The 17,045-nt window shown below is 44.3% G+C and overlaps 1 protein-coding gene across 1 annotated transcript in view; it reads right to left on the bottom strand.

Moving 5' to 3' along the window:
- CAVIN2 (caveolae associated protein 2) overlaps nucleotides 1-1,112 on the bottom strand; it is a 62,858-nt gene extending 61,746 nt beyond the window's left edge. The window contains exon 1 of the mRNA XM_056534116.1: nucleotides 398-1,112. Within this exon, the coding sequence (XP_056390091.1) occupies nucleotides 398-892 (495 nt within the window). The 5' untranslated portion in view covers nucleotides 893-1,112. The remainder of the gene's footprint in view (nucleotides 1-397) is intronic.
- Between the last annotated feature and the right edge of the window lie 15,933 nt (nucleotides 1,113-17,045).

Below are 17,045 nucleotides of genomic sequence, written 5' to 3'. Positions count from 1 at the left end.
ATCAACTGAAATTCCATTAACTGTGTATGATTCATTTCTTCTGAATTTTATATTGGTTAAGCCAAAAAATCACCACACCCGTTCCATTCAACCATATATGGTGCCTGTTCTAAGAATTTATTTTCACAACTTCTTACAGGGAGCATTTTATATTATCATATACAAGACTGTCATTTTTTCCTCAAATATGCAAAAAAAAAACTAAGATAATCAAAAATGAAAGAACCATCTATATTTATTCAAGTATATCTATCCTAAAATACAAATATTATGCTACCAATACCAGCATAGTGAGAAGGGAGTGGCTGCCCTGGGTACCAGTCTGTACTTGTTATGCTTATAAGAGGCTCTATAGAAATTATTTTCTAGAAAAAGTTGTATTTTCAGTGGAACGTACCTGAAAGATCAAGACTTTGAAATTGTTCCTCCTCAAGAGCTGATTGTGATTGGTCTCCAGCTTCTTCACCTGCACCGTTTGCTTATCCATACGATCCTTGACTTCTCTCATGTTGGTGCTGACTTTGCGAGATTTCTCCAGAAGTTTACTGACAGTGTTGCTGGTAGATGTGTGACTTTTTGATAGTTTGGTGATATCATTTTGAATACCCTTTACAGAGTTTTCTATGTCAATCTGCCTCTTTTCCATTTTGTTCTGGTTTTCTTGCACTGAATCCAGCATGTTCACCAGTTTATCCAGCAGAGTGAGGACTGTGATGGCGTTCACTTGGTTACTGTCTTTGATGGAGTCTGCCACTAGTTGCTGGGGTGTAGGGCTGGAGCTGGGCGACTCTGCAGGGCTGTGGCTGGGCACCACCAACTCCTGGCTCTCATGATCACCACTCTTCTGAAACTCTTCGTTGTTCTTCTCTATTTGAATTGCATCTTCCTCCATGTTCCCAGATGTTCACAATTTACACCGTACAGCTGCTTGTGTATTCTTATGGTATATGCTAATGATCTTATTGTAGAAGTGGCAGATGTTCTCTTCTCTGGCTTCTTCTCCTTTGACTAGTGTTTGCTTTGATAGGATAGTATGACACACTAGTCTGCAGGAAAACACTGCCAGTAACCACATTCCAGCTTCTCTTTTAAGCCTCTGCTCCACCCAGTGGGAGGTGAAATGTGAATTATCCAAACTTTTGGGATCCAGGGGTGTGTTTCAGAGCATACACTACATGTCACGGCACTCCTAGATGTGCAGGTTTACATTTTTTTTAACATGCCATAGTTCAATAATGACTTCATGCAGGCATAGAAAACACCCTATGTTGGACAGGAGCCATCTCTGCTTCTCTTGGCTGCAGGGGAAAACTTTTGGCTGGCTGCTATGATACACTGGAACACTGAGCATGTTTTTTTCCTGGATGAAGTTATTTTCAGAGAGAAGTATTGTTTGCATTTGCCAAGGGAATAACTCATGATGTGGTTCACATCTACATATCTTTTTCCTTACAAATATGGGTTAGAGATCTCAGTGTTCACAGAGTTCTTTGGGGGGGGGGGGGGCCTGCAGTTATTATAAGTTTATCTTTCCCTTCGTGTGAATAGTTTTTTTGTGATGTTTCCCTAATTTAACTGGAAACATGTTACATTGACTATTGTATTTTATGCCCATACGCAGTATAGACTAGTGCTTTTAGAATACTGAGAACTATAGACACTGGAATATGTAAAGTAACTTGAGCAACATTATAGGCTGTAAGACCTCTAGAGATGAGCAAACTTTTGAAAAATTCGATTCGGACGATTCGCCACATTTTTCAAAAAAAATTTGTTTCGATCTGAATTTATTTGTGATGAATCTAGATTAAAAATGACTATTTCTGGCCCGCAGAAAGCCTCAATAGGGGTGTAGAACACTTTGCTGTGTTCTAACACGCATATGGAGTGTGCTGGGGTAGTGAAATAATACTGTTATTCAGAATGACATGCAGATAACCTGCATCACTTTTAGAATCACGACTGCAGAGCAGCACAATTACAGAGCCTGGAGGTGGCATCAGTATGAGGAGACCATATAGTGGCTGAATGACACAGCGTGGAGGTGTTGGCAGCATGAGGAGACCATATAGTGGCTGAATGACACAGCATTGAGGAGTTGGCAGCATGAGGAGATCATATAGTGGCTGAATGACACAGCGTGGAGGTGTTGGCAGCAAGAGGAGAACATATGGTTGCTGAATGACACAGCGTTGAGGTGTTGGCAGCATGAGGAGATCATATAGTGGCTGAAAGACACAGTGTGGAGGTGTTGGCAGCAAGAGGAGAACATATAGTGGCTGAATGACACAGCATGGAGGTGTTGGCAGCATGAGGAGACCATATAGTGGCTGAATGACACAGTGTGGAGGTGTTGGCAGCAAGAGGAGAACATATAGTGGCTGAATGACACAGCGTGGAGGTGTTGGCAGCATGAGGAGATCATATAGTGGCTGAATGACACAGCGTGGAGGTGTTGGCAGCAAGAAGAGAACATATAGTGGCTGAATGACACAGCTTGGATGAGGCTGAAAAATGAGGAGACCATATAGTGGCTGAATGACACAGCGTGGAGGTGTTGGCAGCATGAGGAGACCATATAGTGGCTGAATGACACAGGATGGAGGTGTTGGCAGCATGGGGAGACCATAAAGTGGCTTAATGACTCAACTTGGATGAGGCTGAAGCATGAAGAGACTGTATAGTGGCTGAATGACACAGCGTGGAGGTGTTGGCAGCATGAGGAGACCATATAGTGGCTGAATGACACAGCATGGGGGTGTTGGCAGCATGGGGAGACCATATAGTGTCTGAATGACACAGTGTGGAGGTGTTGGCAGCATGTGGAGACCATATAGTGGCTGAATGGCACAGTCAGGAGTTGGCAGCAGCATGAGTAGACACTAGGCCTTCACAATCCCTAAGATGATAAGATGAATTCTGAAATTTAAACCAAAGATTTTGGGTAGCTAATGCTACCATAAAAAAATGTTTATTCCCAGACCCAGGCCAAGCAGCAACAGTAAACCATATATTGCCTGAATGACACAGCCTGGAGTTGACAAAAGCATGAAGAGACCATTGAAATATAAGAATTTTAAATAGAAATCTAAGATTTTGAGATTGAACTTTTAACTCCCAAGTTTTAGTGTCCCGGGCCCCAGCGTGTGGGTACAAAGGACCTAATCTAACAAGGAGTCACATGTCACATGGCAGCACAATGACAGAGCCTGGAGGTGGCATCAGAAGGAGGAGACCATATAGTGTCTGAATGGCACAGCCTGGAGTTGGCTGAATCATGAGGATACCCCAGGGCTTCACAATCCCTAAGAAAAAGAGACGAAGTTTGAAATTTAAACTGAAGATTTTGGGTAGCTAGTAGTGATGTCCCGAATAGTTCACCGGCGAATAGTTCCTGGCGAACATAGCTTGTTCGCATTCGCCGTGGCTGGGTGAACATATGCGATGTTCTATCCGCCACCTATTAGTCATCATTGAGTAAACTTTGACTCTGTACCTTACAGTCAGCAGACACATTCCAGCCAATCAGCAGCAGACCCTCTCTCCCAGACCCTCCCACCTCCTGGACAGCAACCATTTTAGATTCATTCGGAAGCTGCATTCTTAGTGAGAGGAGGGACAGTGTAGCTGCTGGTGATTTAACAGGGAAATTGATAGCTAGGCTAGTTAGTGTATTCAGTGTCCACTACAGTCTTGAAGGATTCATCTGATCTCTGCTGTAAGGACAGCACCCCAAAAAGCCCTTTTTAGGGCTAGAACATCAGTCTGCTTTTTTTCCCCCTGTGTAATCTAATTGCAGTTGCCTGCCTGCCAGCGTGTGTGTCAGGCTCACAGCCTATACTGTGCCCACTTGCCCAGTTCCACCACTCATATCTGGTCACAATAGCTTGCATTTAAAAAAAAAAAATTTTTTGACTGTAATATAATAGCAGTCAGTTTCCTTCACACGTGTGCGTTTCAGGGCCTGCCAGGGCACAGTGTCACACCAGTGCAACTAATATCTGGTGTAACAGTAGTGTACATTTAAAAGAAAATAAAACTTTTTTGACTGCGAAATAAGAGCAGTCAGTTTCCTTCACACGTGTGTTTCAGGGCCTACCAGGGCACAGTTTCACACCATTGCAACTCATATCTGGTGTAACAGTAGTGTACATTTAAAAAAAAAAAAAAACTTTTTGGACTGTGAAATAACAGCAGTCAGTTTCCTTCACACGTGTGCGTTTCAGGGCCTGCCAGGGCACAGTGTCACACCAGTGCAACTCATATCTGGTGTAACAGTAGTGTACATAAAAAAAAAAAATATTAAATTTGACTGTGAAATAATAGCAGTTTCCTTCACATGTGTGCCTTTCAGGGCCTGCCAGGGCACAGTGTCACACCAGTGCAACTCATATCTGGTGTAACAGTAGTGTACATTTAAAAAAAATATATATTTGACTGTAAAAGATTGAATAGCATTTAGTTGTCTGCAAGCTTGTGTGTCAGGCCCACAGCGTCTATTCCGCCAGCTTCTGCCAGTGCACAGTGGCACTCATATCTGTTGTCGCAGTAGCTTGCACGCATAGTACCACTAATCGAGAAAAAAAAATGACAGGTAGAGGCAGGCCACCCCTCAGGGGCCATCGTGGTTGTGGTGCTGTGATTCCCTTTGGCTTTAGAATAATGCCCAGTGTTCAGAGGCCACGTACCATAAACTCGAAAAGTTCTGAGGACATGGTTGACTGGCTAACACAGGACACCCAATCTTCTTCAAGTTCCGTTCGGAACCTTGTTACCACTTGCCCGCCTTGCGCCACCATCAACACTAGCACCACAGCCGCTTCACTTGATCTGTCAGAGAAGTTATTTACACATCAGTTGGAAGAGATGAGTGATGTGCAACCATTATTGCCAGAGGATGTAGATAACAGGGATATGTCTCAGTCAGGCAGCATTACACACATGGACATACGGTGTGATGATGATGTTGTACCTGCTGCTGCTTCCTTTGCTTAGTTGTCAGATACAAGTGAAGCGGTTGATGATGACGATGCGTCCGTGGATGTCACATGGGTGCCCGCTAGAAGAGAAGAAGAACAGGGGGAAAGTTCAGATGGGGTGACAGAGAGGAGGAGGAGACGAGTTGGAAGCAGGGGGAGGTCGTCGCAAGGAGCTAGTGGCACAGTCAGACCGCATGCATCGGCACCCGGGGTCAGCCAGACAGCACGCCAATCAACGCATGCTGTTGCCACCACCAGAATGCCGTAATTGCAGAGCTCAGTGTGGCATTTTTTTTGTGTGTCTGCCTCTGACAACGGCAATGCCATTTGCAACCTGTGCCAAAAGAAACTGAGTCGTGGGATGTCCAACACCCACCTAGGTACAACTGCTTTGCGAAGGCACATGATCGCACATCACAAGTTCCTGCTCATCTGACTACAGTCAGGAGGTGTCTGTCAAGGACATATTTGAGCGTAAGTCACAAAGTCACCCCCTTGCCCGGCATCTGACAGCTGACTTGTCTGAGCTCTTAGCCCGCCAGCTTTTACTATACAAGCTGGTGGAGTCTGAGGCATTCAAAAAATTTGTAGCTATTGGGACACCACAGTCGAAGGTACCCAGCCAAAATTTCTTTGCACAAAAGGCAATCCCCAACCTGTACTCGATTGTGCAAAAGGAAGTAATGGCATGTCTGGCACACAGTGTTGGGGCAATGGTCCATCTGACCACTGATACCTGGTCTGCAAAGCATGGTCAGGGCAAGTATATCACCTACACTGTGCATTGGGTAAACCTGGTGATGGCTGCCAAGCATGAAATGCATGGCTCTGCAGAGGAGTTGGTGACACCGCAACGACTTGCAGGCAGGCCTGCTGCCACCTCCTCTACTCCTCCTACTCCATCCTCTTCCATAACCTCCTCGGCTGAGTCCTCTTCTACTGCTGCGTCTTGCTCCACATCAACGGCACCCCCCTAGCTCCCCAGGTTCTATTCCACATCCTGGATACGGCAGTGTCACACCGTCTTGGGGTTGACTTGCCTGAAAGCAGAGAGTCACACCGCACCAGCACTCCTGTCCGCCCTGAACGCACAGGTGGATCAGTGGCTGACTCCGCACCAACTGGAGATCGGCAAAGTGGTTTGTGACAACAGAAGAAATTTGTTGGTGGCATTGAATTTGGGCAAGTTGACATATGTGCCGTGCATGGCACATGTGTGTAATCTGATCGTACAATGCTTTGTGCATAAGTACCAAGGCTTACAGGATGTCCTGAAGCAGGCCAGGAAGGTGTGTGGCCATTTCAGGCATTCCTACACAGCCATGGCGCACTTTTCAGATATCCAGCGGCAAAACAACATGCCAGTGAGGCGCTTGATTTGCGACTGCCCGACACGTTGGAATTCAACACTCCTAATGTTCGACCACCTGCTCCAGCAAGAAAAAGCCATTAACGAGTATTTGTATGACCGGGTGCTAGGACAGCCTCTGCGGAGCTGGGAATTTTTTTGCCACGTTACTGAACGCTCATGCGCAATGCCTGTAGGCTCATGCGTTCTTTTGAGGAGGTGACAAACCTAGTCAGTCGCACCGAAGGCACCATCAGCGACATCATACCATTTGTTTTCTTCCTGGAGCGTGCCCTCCGAAGAGTGCTGGATCAGGCCATAGATGAGCGTGAAGAGGAAGTGTTGTGGACACCATCACCACCAGAAACAGCCTTATCAGCATCGCTTGCTGGACCTGCGGCAACGCTGGAAGAGGATTGTGAGGAAGAGGAGTCAAAAGAGGAATGTGGCTTTGAGGAGGAGGAGGAGGAGGAAGGCCAACCACAATAGGCATCCCAGGGTGCTCGTTGTCACCAATCTGGTACCCGTGGTGTTGTATGTGGCTGGGGGGAAGAACATGCCTTCAGTGAGATCACTGAGGACGAGGAACGGGACATGAGTAGCTCGGCATCCAACCATGTGCAAATGGAGTCTTTCATGCTGTTGTGGCTGTTGAGGGACCCTCGTATAAAAAGGCTGAAGGAGAACGACCTGTACTGGGTGTCCACGCTACTAGACCCCTGGTAAGCAGAAAGTGCCTGAAATGTTACCGAATTACCGCAAGTCGGAAAGGATGCAGTAGTTCCAAAATAAATTAAAAAGTATGCTTTACACAGTGTATAAGGGTGATGTCACAGCACAATTGGAATCTAACAGGGGAAGAGGTGAAAGTAATTCTCCTCCTCCCACGACCATGCCAGCAAGGACAGGACGCTTTACAGACGTGTTGTTGATGGAGGACATACGGAGCTTTTTAAGTCCTATGCATCGCCACAGCCCTTCGGGGTCCACTCTCAGAGAACGACTCGACCGACAGGTAGCAGACTACTTCGCCTTAACTGCAGATATCGACACTCTGAGGAGCGATGAACCCCTTGACTACTGGGTGTGCAGGCTTGACCTGTGGCCTGAGCTATCCCAATTTGCGATAGAACTTCTGGCCTGCCCCGCTTCAAGTGTCCTGTCAGAAAGGACCTTCAAAGTAGAAGAGAAGTCGTCTACGTCAAAAAAGTCTAGATTAAAAGCTTCCCGGCAGCTCAGTCAGGCTGATCGGGACTATCGCGATAAAATCGCAATGTCCCGATCAGCTAGGACAGGAGCGGAGGCCCCCTTACCTTGCTCCGTCGCGTCCGATCGGCGTTTGATTGCTCCAAGCCTGAGCTACATGCTTGAGCAATCAAGCCCCTATTACGCTGATCCATGCAAGGCTATGGCTTTGCAGGGATCAGGGTAAAAGATCAGTGTGTGCAGTGTTATAGCCCCCTATGGGAGCTAGAACACTGCAAAAAAAAAGTGAAAAAAAAAAGTTTGCAAAGGTCATTTAACCCCTTCCCTAATAAAAGTTTGAATTACCCCCCTTTTCCCATAAAAAAAAAAACTGTGTAAATAAAAATAAACATATGTGGTACCGCACGGTCAATGGCGTACACTAGAGATGAGCAAATCGAAGCTGACGAACCCAAATTCATTACGAATTTCATGAAATGATCGATTCACAACGAATGCGAATATCACCGCGATTCGATCGAGCAAATCGCTTCATTAAACTTCATTTTACAGCGTTGCTGGCTATTGGAGGCTTAAAATGGCGGATCCACATGTGAGTACATGGGATTATGGGAGTGGGGGAAACAGCGGCGGGAATCTAACAGGGGAAGAGGTGAAAGTAATCCTCCTCCTCCTATGACCACGCCGGAAAGGACAGGACGCTTTACAGACGTGTTGTTGAGGGAGGACATGCGGAGCTTTTTAAGTCCTACGCATCGCCACAGCCCTTCGGGGTCCACTCTCAGAGAACGACTTGACCGACAGGTATCAGACTACCTCGCCTTAACTGCAGATGTCGACACTCTTGCAAAAATGTGAAATTTGGGGGGGAAACCGCATTTTTGTGAAATATTTCTTTTTTGCATATGCAAAAGTCGTGAAACACCTGTGGGGTATTAAGGCTCACTTTATACCTTGAAACGTTCCTCAAGGGGTCTAGTTTCCAAAATGGTATGCCATGTGTTTTTTTTTTGCTGTCCTGGCACCATAGGGTCTTCCTAAATGCAACATGCCCCCTGAGCAAAATTTGATCTCAAAAAGCCAAATATGACTCCTTCTCTTCTGAGCATTGTAGTTCGTCCGCAGTGCACTTCAGGTCCAGTTATGGGGTACTTCCATTCTCAGAAGAGATGGGATTATTAATTTTGGGGGGGTCTTTTCTGCTATTAACCCTTTAAAAAATGTGAAATTTGGGGGAAAACCAACATTTTAGTGAAAAAAACATTTTTTTTTTACATATGCAAAAGTCGTGAAACACCTGTGGGGTATTAAGGCTCACTTTATTCCTTGTTATGTTCCTCAAGGGGTCTAGTTTCCAAAATGGTATGCCATGTGTTTTTTTTTTTGCTGTTCTGGCACCTTAGGGGCTTCCTAAATGCGACATGCCCCCCAAAACCCATTTCAGAAAAACGTACTCTCCAAAATCCCCTGGTTGCTCCTTCGCTTCTGAGCCCTCTACTGCGCCCTCCGAATACTTTACATAGACATATGAGGTATGTGCTTACTCGAGAGAAATTGGGTTGCACATACAAGTATCAAATAATAAACCTGATAAACAAATCTACGGTTTAAGGGGAAGTGCTATATAAAACATAACTTTTAATGTTTCTAATAAAAAACACCCAAGAATGTGATTCCATCACCAATACTAAAAAATGCGACACAGGATCCGTATGGATCACCACCCATCCGATGGATTTATCAAATGTCTCATAAATATATCATATAGATGTCAGATATTCTCATCAAATATCACAAAAATATCTCAGAACTGTATCAATTGTTCTTTATATCATTTGTTCTCAACGCGTTTCTACTCCCATTCGGAGCGTCCTCAGGAGAAACTTTAACCCCTTAAGGACAATGGACGTACTCCTACGCCCCCGTTTCCGAGTCCTTAAGGACCGAGGACGTAGGAGTACGTCCTGTCCTTTCCCGGCCCCCCGCCGCTAGCCGGAGGGGAGCCGGTGCCCGATGCCTGCTGAAATCGTTCAGCAAGCATCGCGGCATATCGCCCAGGGGGGTCATTATGTCCCCCCATGTCGGCGATGGCCGCAGATCGCTGGACAATTCAGTCCAGCGATCTGCGGCGATTCCGGGTCGATCGGAACAGCCAGAACAGCCAGAGCCTGCAGAGGTGAGGTGGCACTGGTGCCACCTCACGATCGCCCTGATTCGTCGGCCGGATTACCGGCCGACCAATCAGGGCGCCTGCTGCGGGTGTCACTCCCGCACCCGCTCCGCCCCTCTTCCGGAGGACGTGAGCGGGTGTGGGACGTGCGCCCCTGGTGCTGGGGACCCCGATCCCCGGCGTTAATGTTGGGATCGGGGCCCCAGGAGCGACGACGGCGGCGGCGGCGGCGGGACTGACCTGTGCGGCGATCAAGCAGCAGCAGGAGGTGAGTGACAGCCTCCTGCTGTTGCTTAGCAACAGCTCCCAGCATGCAAAAAGGGCATGCTGGGAGCTGTAGTTATGCAACAGCAGGAGGCAGACCACCACAACTACCAGCATGCACTTATGGGCATGCTGGGACTTATGGTTTTGCAACAGCAGGAGGCACATTCTTTCTATGGAAAAGTGTACCTTCAGCTGTTGTGTAACTACAACTCCCAGCTTGCACAAACAGCTTGAGTGCATGCTGGGAGTTGTAGTGGTGCATCTGCTGGTTGCATAACTACAACTCCCAGCATGCCCGTTGGCTGTCGGTGACTGCTGAGAGTTGTAGTTTTGCAACAGCTGAAGGCACACTGAGTTAAGTAGCAAACCAGTGTGTCTCCAGCTGTTGCATAACTACAATCCCCAGCATCCCCAGCCAAAGTAGTATGCCTCCCGCTGTTGCATAACTACAACACCCAGCATGCCCTTCCGCTGTCCGTACATGCTGGGGGTTGTAGCTTTTGCAACAGCTGAAGGCACACTGGTTGCAAAACACTGAGTTTGTTGCCAAACTCGGTGTTTCACAACCTGTGTGTCTCCAGCTGTTGCAAAACTACAACTCCCAGCATGCACTGATAGACCGTACATGCTGGGAGTTGTATTTTTGCAACAGCTGGATGTCCCCCCCCCACCCAATGTGAATGTACAGGGTACACTCACATGGGCGGAGGATTACAGTAAGTATCTAGCTGCAAGTTTGAGCTGCAGCAAATTTTCTGCTGCAGCTCAAGCTGCCAGCGAGAAACTACTGTGAACCCCCCGCCCATGTGACTGTACCCTAAAAACACTACACTAACACAAAATAAAATAAAAAGTAAAAAAACACTACATATACACATACCCCTACAATAAAAATGAAAAACGTCTGGTACGCCACCGTTTCCAAAACGGAGCCTCCAGCTGTTGCAAAACTACAACTCCCAGCATGCACTTATAGACCCTACATGCTGGGAGTTGTAGTTTTGCAACAGCTGGATGTCCCCCCCCCCCCAATGTGAACGTACAGGGTACACTCACATGGGCGGAGGATTACAGTAAGTATCCGACTGCAAGTTTGAGCTGAGGCAAATTTTCTGCCGCTGCTCAAACTGCAAGCGAGAAACTACTGTGAACCCCCCGCCCGTGCGACTGTACCCTTAAAACACTACACTACACTAACACAAAATAAAATAAAAAGTAAAAAACACTACATATGCACATTCCCCTACACAGCCCCCCTCCCCTCCCCAATAAAAATGAAAAACGTCTGGTACGCCACTGTTTCCAAAACGGAGCCTCCAGCTGTTGCAAAACAACTACTCCCAGTATTATCAGACAGCCACTGACTGTCCAGGCATGCTGGGACTTTTACAACAGCTGGAGGCACCCTATTTGGGAATCACTGGCGTAGAATACCCCTATGTCCACCCCTATGCAAGTCCCTAATTCAGGCCTCAAATGCGCATGGCGCTCTCACTTTGGAGCCCTGTCGTATTTCAAGGCAACAGTTTAGGGCCACATATGGGGTATCGCCGTACTCGGGAGAAATTGTGTTACAAATTATGGGGGGGTATTTTCTGCTATTACCCTTTTTAAAAATCAACATTTTTTGGGAAACCAACATTTTAGGTAAAAATGTTTTTTTTTTTTTTTACATATGCAAAAGTTGTGAATCACCTGTGGGGTATTAAGGTTCACATTACCCCTTGTTACGTTCCCCGAGGGGTCTAGTTTCCAAAATGGTATGCCATGTGGTTTTTTTTTGCTGTCCTGGCACCATAGGGGCTTCCTAAATGCGGCATGCCCCCAGAGCAAAATTTGCTTTCAAAAAGCCAAATGTGACTCCTTCTCTTCTGAGACCTGTAGTGCGCCAGCAGAGCACTTCTCACCCCCATATGGGGTGTTTTCTGAATCGGGAGAAATTGGGCTTCAAAGTTTGGGGGGTATTTTCTGCTATTACCCTTTTTAAAAATGTAAAAATTTTGGGAAACCAAGCATTTTAGGTAAAAAAAATAATTTTTTTTAACATATGCAAAAGTCGTGAAACACCTGTGGGGTATTAAGGTTCACATTACCCTTTGTTACGTTCCCCGAGGGGTCTAGTTTCCAAAATGGTATGCCATGTGGTTTTTTTTTGCTGTCCTGGCACCATAGGGGCTTCCTAAATGCGGCATGCCCCCAGAGCAAAATTTGCTTTCAAAAAGCCAAATGTGACTCCTTCTCTTCTGAGACCTGTAGTGCGCCAGCAGAGCACATCTCACCCCCATATGGGGTGTTTTCTGAATCGGGAGAAATTGGGCTTCAAAGTTTGGGGGGTATTTTCTGCTATTACCCTTTTTAAAAATGTCAAAATTTTGGGAAACCAAGCATTTTAGGTAAAAAAAATAATTTTTTTTAACATATGCAAAAGTCGTGAAACACCTGTAGGGTATTAAGGTTCACTTTACCCCTTTTTACGTTCCCCGAGGGGTCTGGTTTCCAAAATGGTATGCCATGTGTTTTTTTTTTTTGCGGTTCTGGCACCATAGGGGCTTCCTAAATGCGGCATGCCCCCAGAGCAAAATTTGCTTTCAAAAAGCCAAATGTAACTCCTTCTCTTCTGAGACCTGTAGTGCGCCAGCAGAGCACTTCTCACCCCCATATGGGGTGTTTTCTGAATCGGGAGAAATTGGGCTTCAAATTTTGGGGGGTATTTTCTGCTATTATCCTTTTTAAAAATGTAACATTTTTGGGAAACCAAGCATTTTAGGTAAAACATTTTTTTTTTTTTACATATGCAAAAGCCGTAAATCACCTGGGGGGTATTAAGGTTCACTTTACCCCTTGTTACGTTCCCTGAGGGGTCTAGTTTCCAAAATGGTATGCCATGTGTTTTTTTTGCTGTCCTGGCACCATAGGGGCTTCCTAAAGGTGACATGCCCCCCCAAAACCATTTGACGCTCCTTCCCTTCTGAGCCCTCTACTGCGCCCGCCGAACAATTAACATAGACATATGAGGTATGTGCTTACTCGAGAGAAATTGGGTTTCAAATACAAGTAAAATTTTTCTCCTTGTTACCCCTTGTAAAAATGCAAAAATTGGGTCTACAAGAACATGTGAGTGTAAAAAATTAAGATTTTGAATTTTCTCCTTCACTTTTCTGCTATTCCTGTGAAACACCTAAAGGGTTAATACACTTATTGAATGTCATTTTGAATACTTTGGGGGGTGTAGTTTTTATAATGGGGTCATTTATGGGGTATTTCTAATATGAAGACCCTTCAAATCCACTTCAAACCTGAACTGGTCCATGAAAAATAGCGAGTTTGAAAATTTTGTGAAAAATTTCCAAATTGCTGCTGAACTTTGAAGCCCTCTGGTGTCTTCCAAAAGTAAAAACTCATAAATTTTATGATGCAAACATAAAGTAGACATATTGTATATGTGAACCCAAAAATTTTTTATTTTGAATATCCATTTTCCTTACAAGCAGAGAGCTTCAAAGTTAGAAAAATGCTAAATTTTCATTTTTTTCATCAAATTTTGGGATTTTTACCCCTAAATGGTTAAAACACTTACTGAATGTCATTTTGAATAGTTTGGGGGGGGGGGTGAAGTTTTTATAATGGGGTCATTTATGGGGTATTTCTAATATGAAGACCCTTCAAATCCGCTTCAAACCTGAACTGGTCCCTGAAAAATAGTGAGTTTGAAAATTTTGTGAAAAATTGGAAAATTGCTGCTGAACTTTGAAGCCCTCTGGGGTCTTCCAAAAGTAAAAACTTGTCAATTTTATGATGCAATCATAAAGTAGACATATTGTATATGTGAATAAAAAAAAGTTATTTGCAATATCCATTTTCCTTACAAGCAGAGAGCTTCAAAGTTAGAAAAATGCAAAATTTTAAATTTTTTCATCAAATTTGGGGATTTTTCACCAAGAAAGGATGCAAGCTACCACAAAAATTTACCACTATGTTAAAGTAGAATAAGTCACGAAAAAAGTGAAAAAAAAAAGTTAGCAAAGGTCATTTAACCCCTTCCCTAAGAGAAGTTTGAATCACCCCCCTTTTCCCATTAAAAAAACTGTGTAAATAAAAATAAACATATGTGGTACCGCACGGTCAATGGCGTACACTAGAGATGAGCGAATCAAAGCTGATGAACCCATATTTGTTACGAATTTCATGAAATATTCGATTCGCAACGAATGCGAATATCACCGCGATTCAAACCGCTTAATTAAACTTCATTTTACAGCGTTCCATGCTATTGGAGACCTAAAATGGCGGATCCACATGTGAGTACATGGGATTATGGGAGGGCGGGAAACAGCGGCGGGAATGAAGTTAGGCAAGATGACCCAGAACCACATGTGAGATGCAGCCTATCAGTGTTCACTGACCTCTGTGATGTCACAGCCCCTATATAATCGGCGGCCATCTTGCCTCACTTCATTTCATCTATGCACTCAGATGGAGAGGATGGGACTGTGTGTGTGTGTGTGTGTGAATAGCTCATACCACAGCGTTACACTGCAACTGCTAGTCACATCAGCATTAGAGAAAGACAGTAGTGCAGAGTGCTTTGCTGTTCTCACTGAGAAGGATCAATGATAGCTAAACCTCCTATTCACGTTATTGAGCATTGCAGCAGAGAGTGGCAGATAACTGTTAGCTGCCTCATACAGATCAACAAGCTACCTGAACTTTATGAACAATCTAATCTCCTAATTTTTCAGTGCAATTCAGTGTTTTTTTTAGCTCCACAAATCATCTGCTGCTCAGAATTGTGTGACAGAGCGCAATTTAGGGTTTAACCCCTTAAGGACCAAGGGCGTACAGGTATGCCCTTGGTCCTGCTCTCCTGATATAACGCGGGGTTACACAGTAACCCCGCGTCATATCACGGCGGGCCCGGCATCATAGTGAAGCCGGGACCCGCCTCTAATAGCGCGCAGCGCCGATCGCTGCGCCGCACGCTATTAACCCTTTAGCCGCGCGCTCAGAGCTGAGCCGCGCGGCTAAAAGCGAAACCGAAAGTGGCCGGCTGACAGGACAGCGGGAGGGCCCCTACCTGCCTCCTCGCTGTCCAATGGCCGAATGACTGCTCAGTGCCTGAGATCCAGGCCTGAGCAGTCATGCGGCAGAATCGTTGATCACTGGTTTCTTATGAGAAACCAGTGATCAATGATGAAGATCAGTGTGTGCAGTGTTATAGGTCCCTATGGGACCTATAACACTGCAAAAAAAAAAGGGAAAAAAAAGTGAATAAAGATCATTTAACTCCTCCCCTATTAAAAGTTTAAATCGGCCCCCTTTTCCAATAAAAAATAAAACAGTGTAAATAAAAATAAAAATAAACATATATGTTATCACCATGTGCGGAAATGTCCGAATTATAAAAATATATCATTAATTAAACCGCTAGGTCAATGGCGTGCACGCCAAAAAATTCCAAAGTCCAAAATAGTGCATTTTTGGTCACTTTTTATATCAATTATAAATCCTATCAATGCAAAAATCATACCGTTAAAAACTTCAGATCACGGCGCAAAAAATGAGCCCTCATACCGCCCATTACACGGAAAAATAAAAAAGTTATAGGGGTCAGAAGATGACAATTTTAAACGTATTAATTTTCCTGCATGTAGTTATGATTTTTTCCAGAAGTCCGACAAAATCAAACCTATATAAGTAGGGTATCATTTTAATTGTATGGACCTACAGAATAAAGATAAGGTGTCATTTTTACCGAAAAATTTACTACGTAGAAACGGAAGCCCCCAAAAGTTACAAAACAGCGTTTTTTTTCAATTTTGTGGCAAAAGGACTGATGTCATTACAAAGTAGAATTGGTGTCGCAAAAAATAAGCCATCATATGGATTTTTAGGTGCAAAATTGAAAGAGTTATGATTTTTTAAAGGCAAGGAGCAAAAAACGAAAATGCAAAAACGGAAAAAACCCCGGTCCTTAACCCCTTAAGGACCAAGCCCTTTTTCCCCTTAAGGACCAGAGCATTTTTTGCAATTCTGACCACTGTCACTTTAAACATTAATATCTCTGGGATGCTTTTAGTTATCATTCTGATTCCGAGATTCTTTTTTCGTGACATATTCTACTTTAACTTAGTGGTAACATTTTGTGGTATCTTGCATCCTTTCTTCAATCCCCAAATTTGATGAAAAAAATGAAAATTTAGCATTTTTCTAACTTTGAAGCTCTCTGCTTGTAAGGAAAATGGATATTCAAAATAATTTTTTTTTGGGTTCACATATACAATATGTCTACTTTATGTTTGCATCATAAAATGTATGAGTTTTTACTTTTGGAAGACACTAGAGGGCTTCAAAGTTCAGCAGCAATTTTGAAATTTTTCACAAATTTTCAAACTCGCTATTTTTCATGGACCAGTTCAGGTTTGAAGTGGATTTGAAGGGTCTTCATATTAGAAGTACCCCATAAAAGACCCCATTATAAAAACTACACCCCCCAAAGTATTCAAAATGACATTCAGTAAGTGTATTAACCCTTTAGGTGTTTCACAGGAATAGCAGCAAAGTGAAGGAGAAAATTCAAAATCTTCATTTTTTACATTCGCATGTTCTTGTAGACCCAATTTTTGAATTTTTGCAAGGATAAAAAGGAGAACATTTTTACTTGTATTTGAAACCCAATTTCTCTCGAGTAAGCACATACCTCATATGTCTATGTTAATTGTTCAGTGGGCGCAGTAGAGGGCTCAGAAGGGAAGGAGCGACAAATGGTTTTTGGGGGGCATGTCACCTTTAGGAAGCCCCTATGGTGCCAGGACAGCAAAAAAAAACAACCAGGGCATTCCATTTTGGAAACTATACCCCTCGGGGAACGTAACAAGGGGTAAAATGAACCTTAATACCCTACAGGTGTTTCACGACTTTTGCATATGTAAAAAAAATATTTTTTTTTACCTAAAATGCTTGGTTTCCCAAAAATGTTACATTTTTAAAAAGGGTAATAGCAGAAAATACCCCCCCAAAATTTGAAACCCAATTTCTCCCGATTCAGAAAACACCCCATATGAGGGTGAAAAGGGCT

The sequence above is a fragment of the Hyla sarda genome, chromosome 8 (assembly GCF_029499605.1).
Source record: "Hyla sarda isolate aHylSar1 chromosome 8, aHylSar1.hap1, whole genome shotgun sequence".
Lineage (NCBI taxonomy): Eukaryota > Metazoa > Chordata > Amphibia > Anura > Hylidae > Hyla > Hyla sarda.
This window is presented reverse-complemented; position numbering and strand designations above follow the sequence as displayed.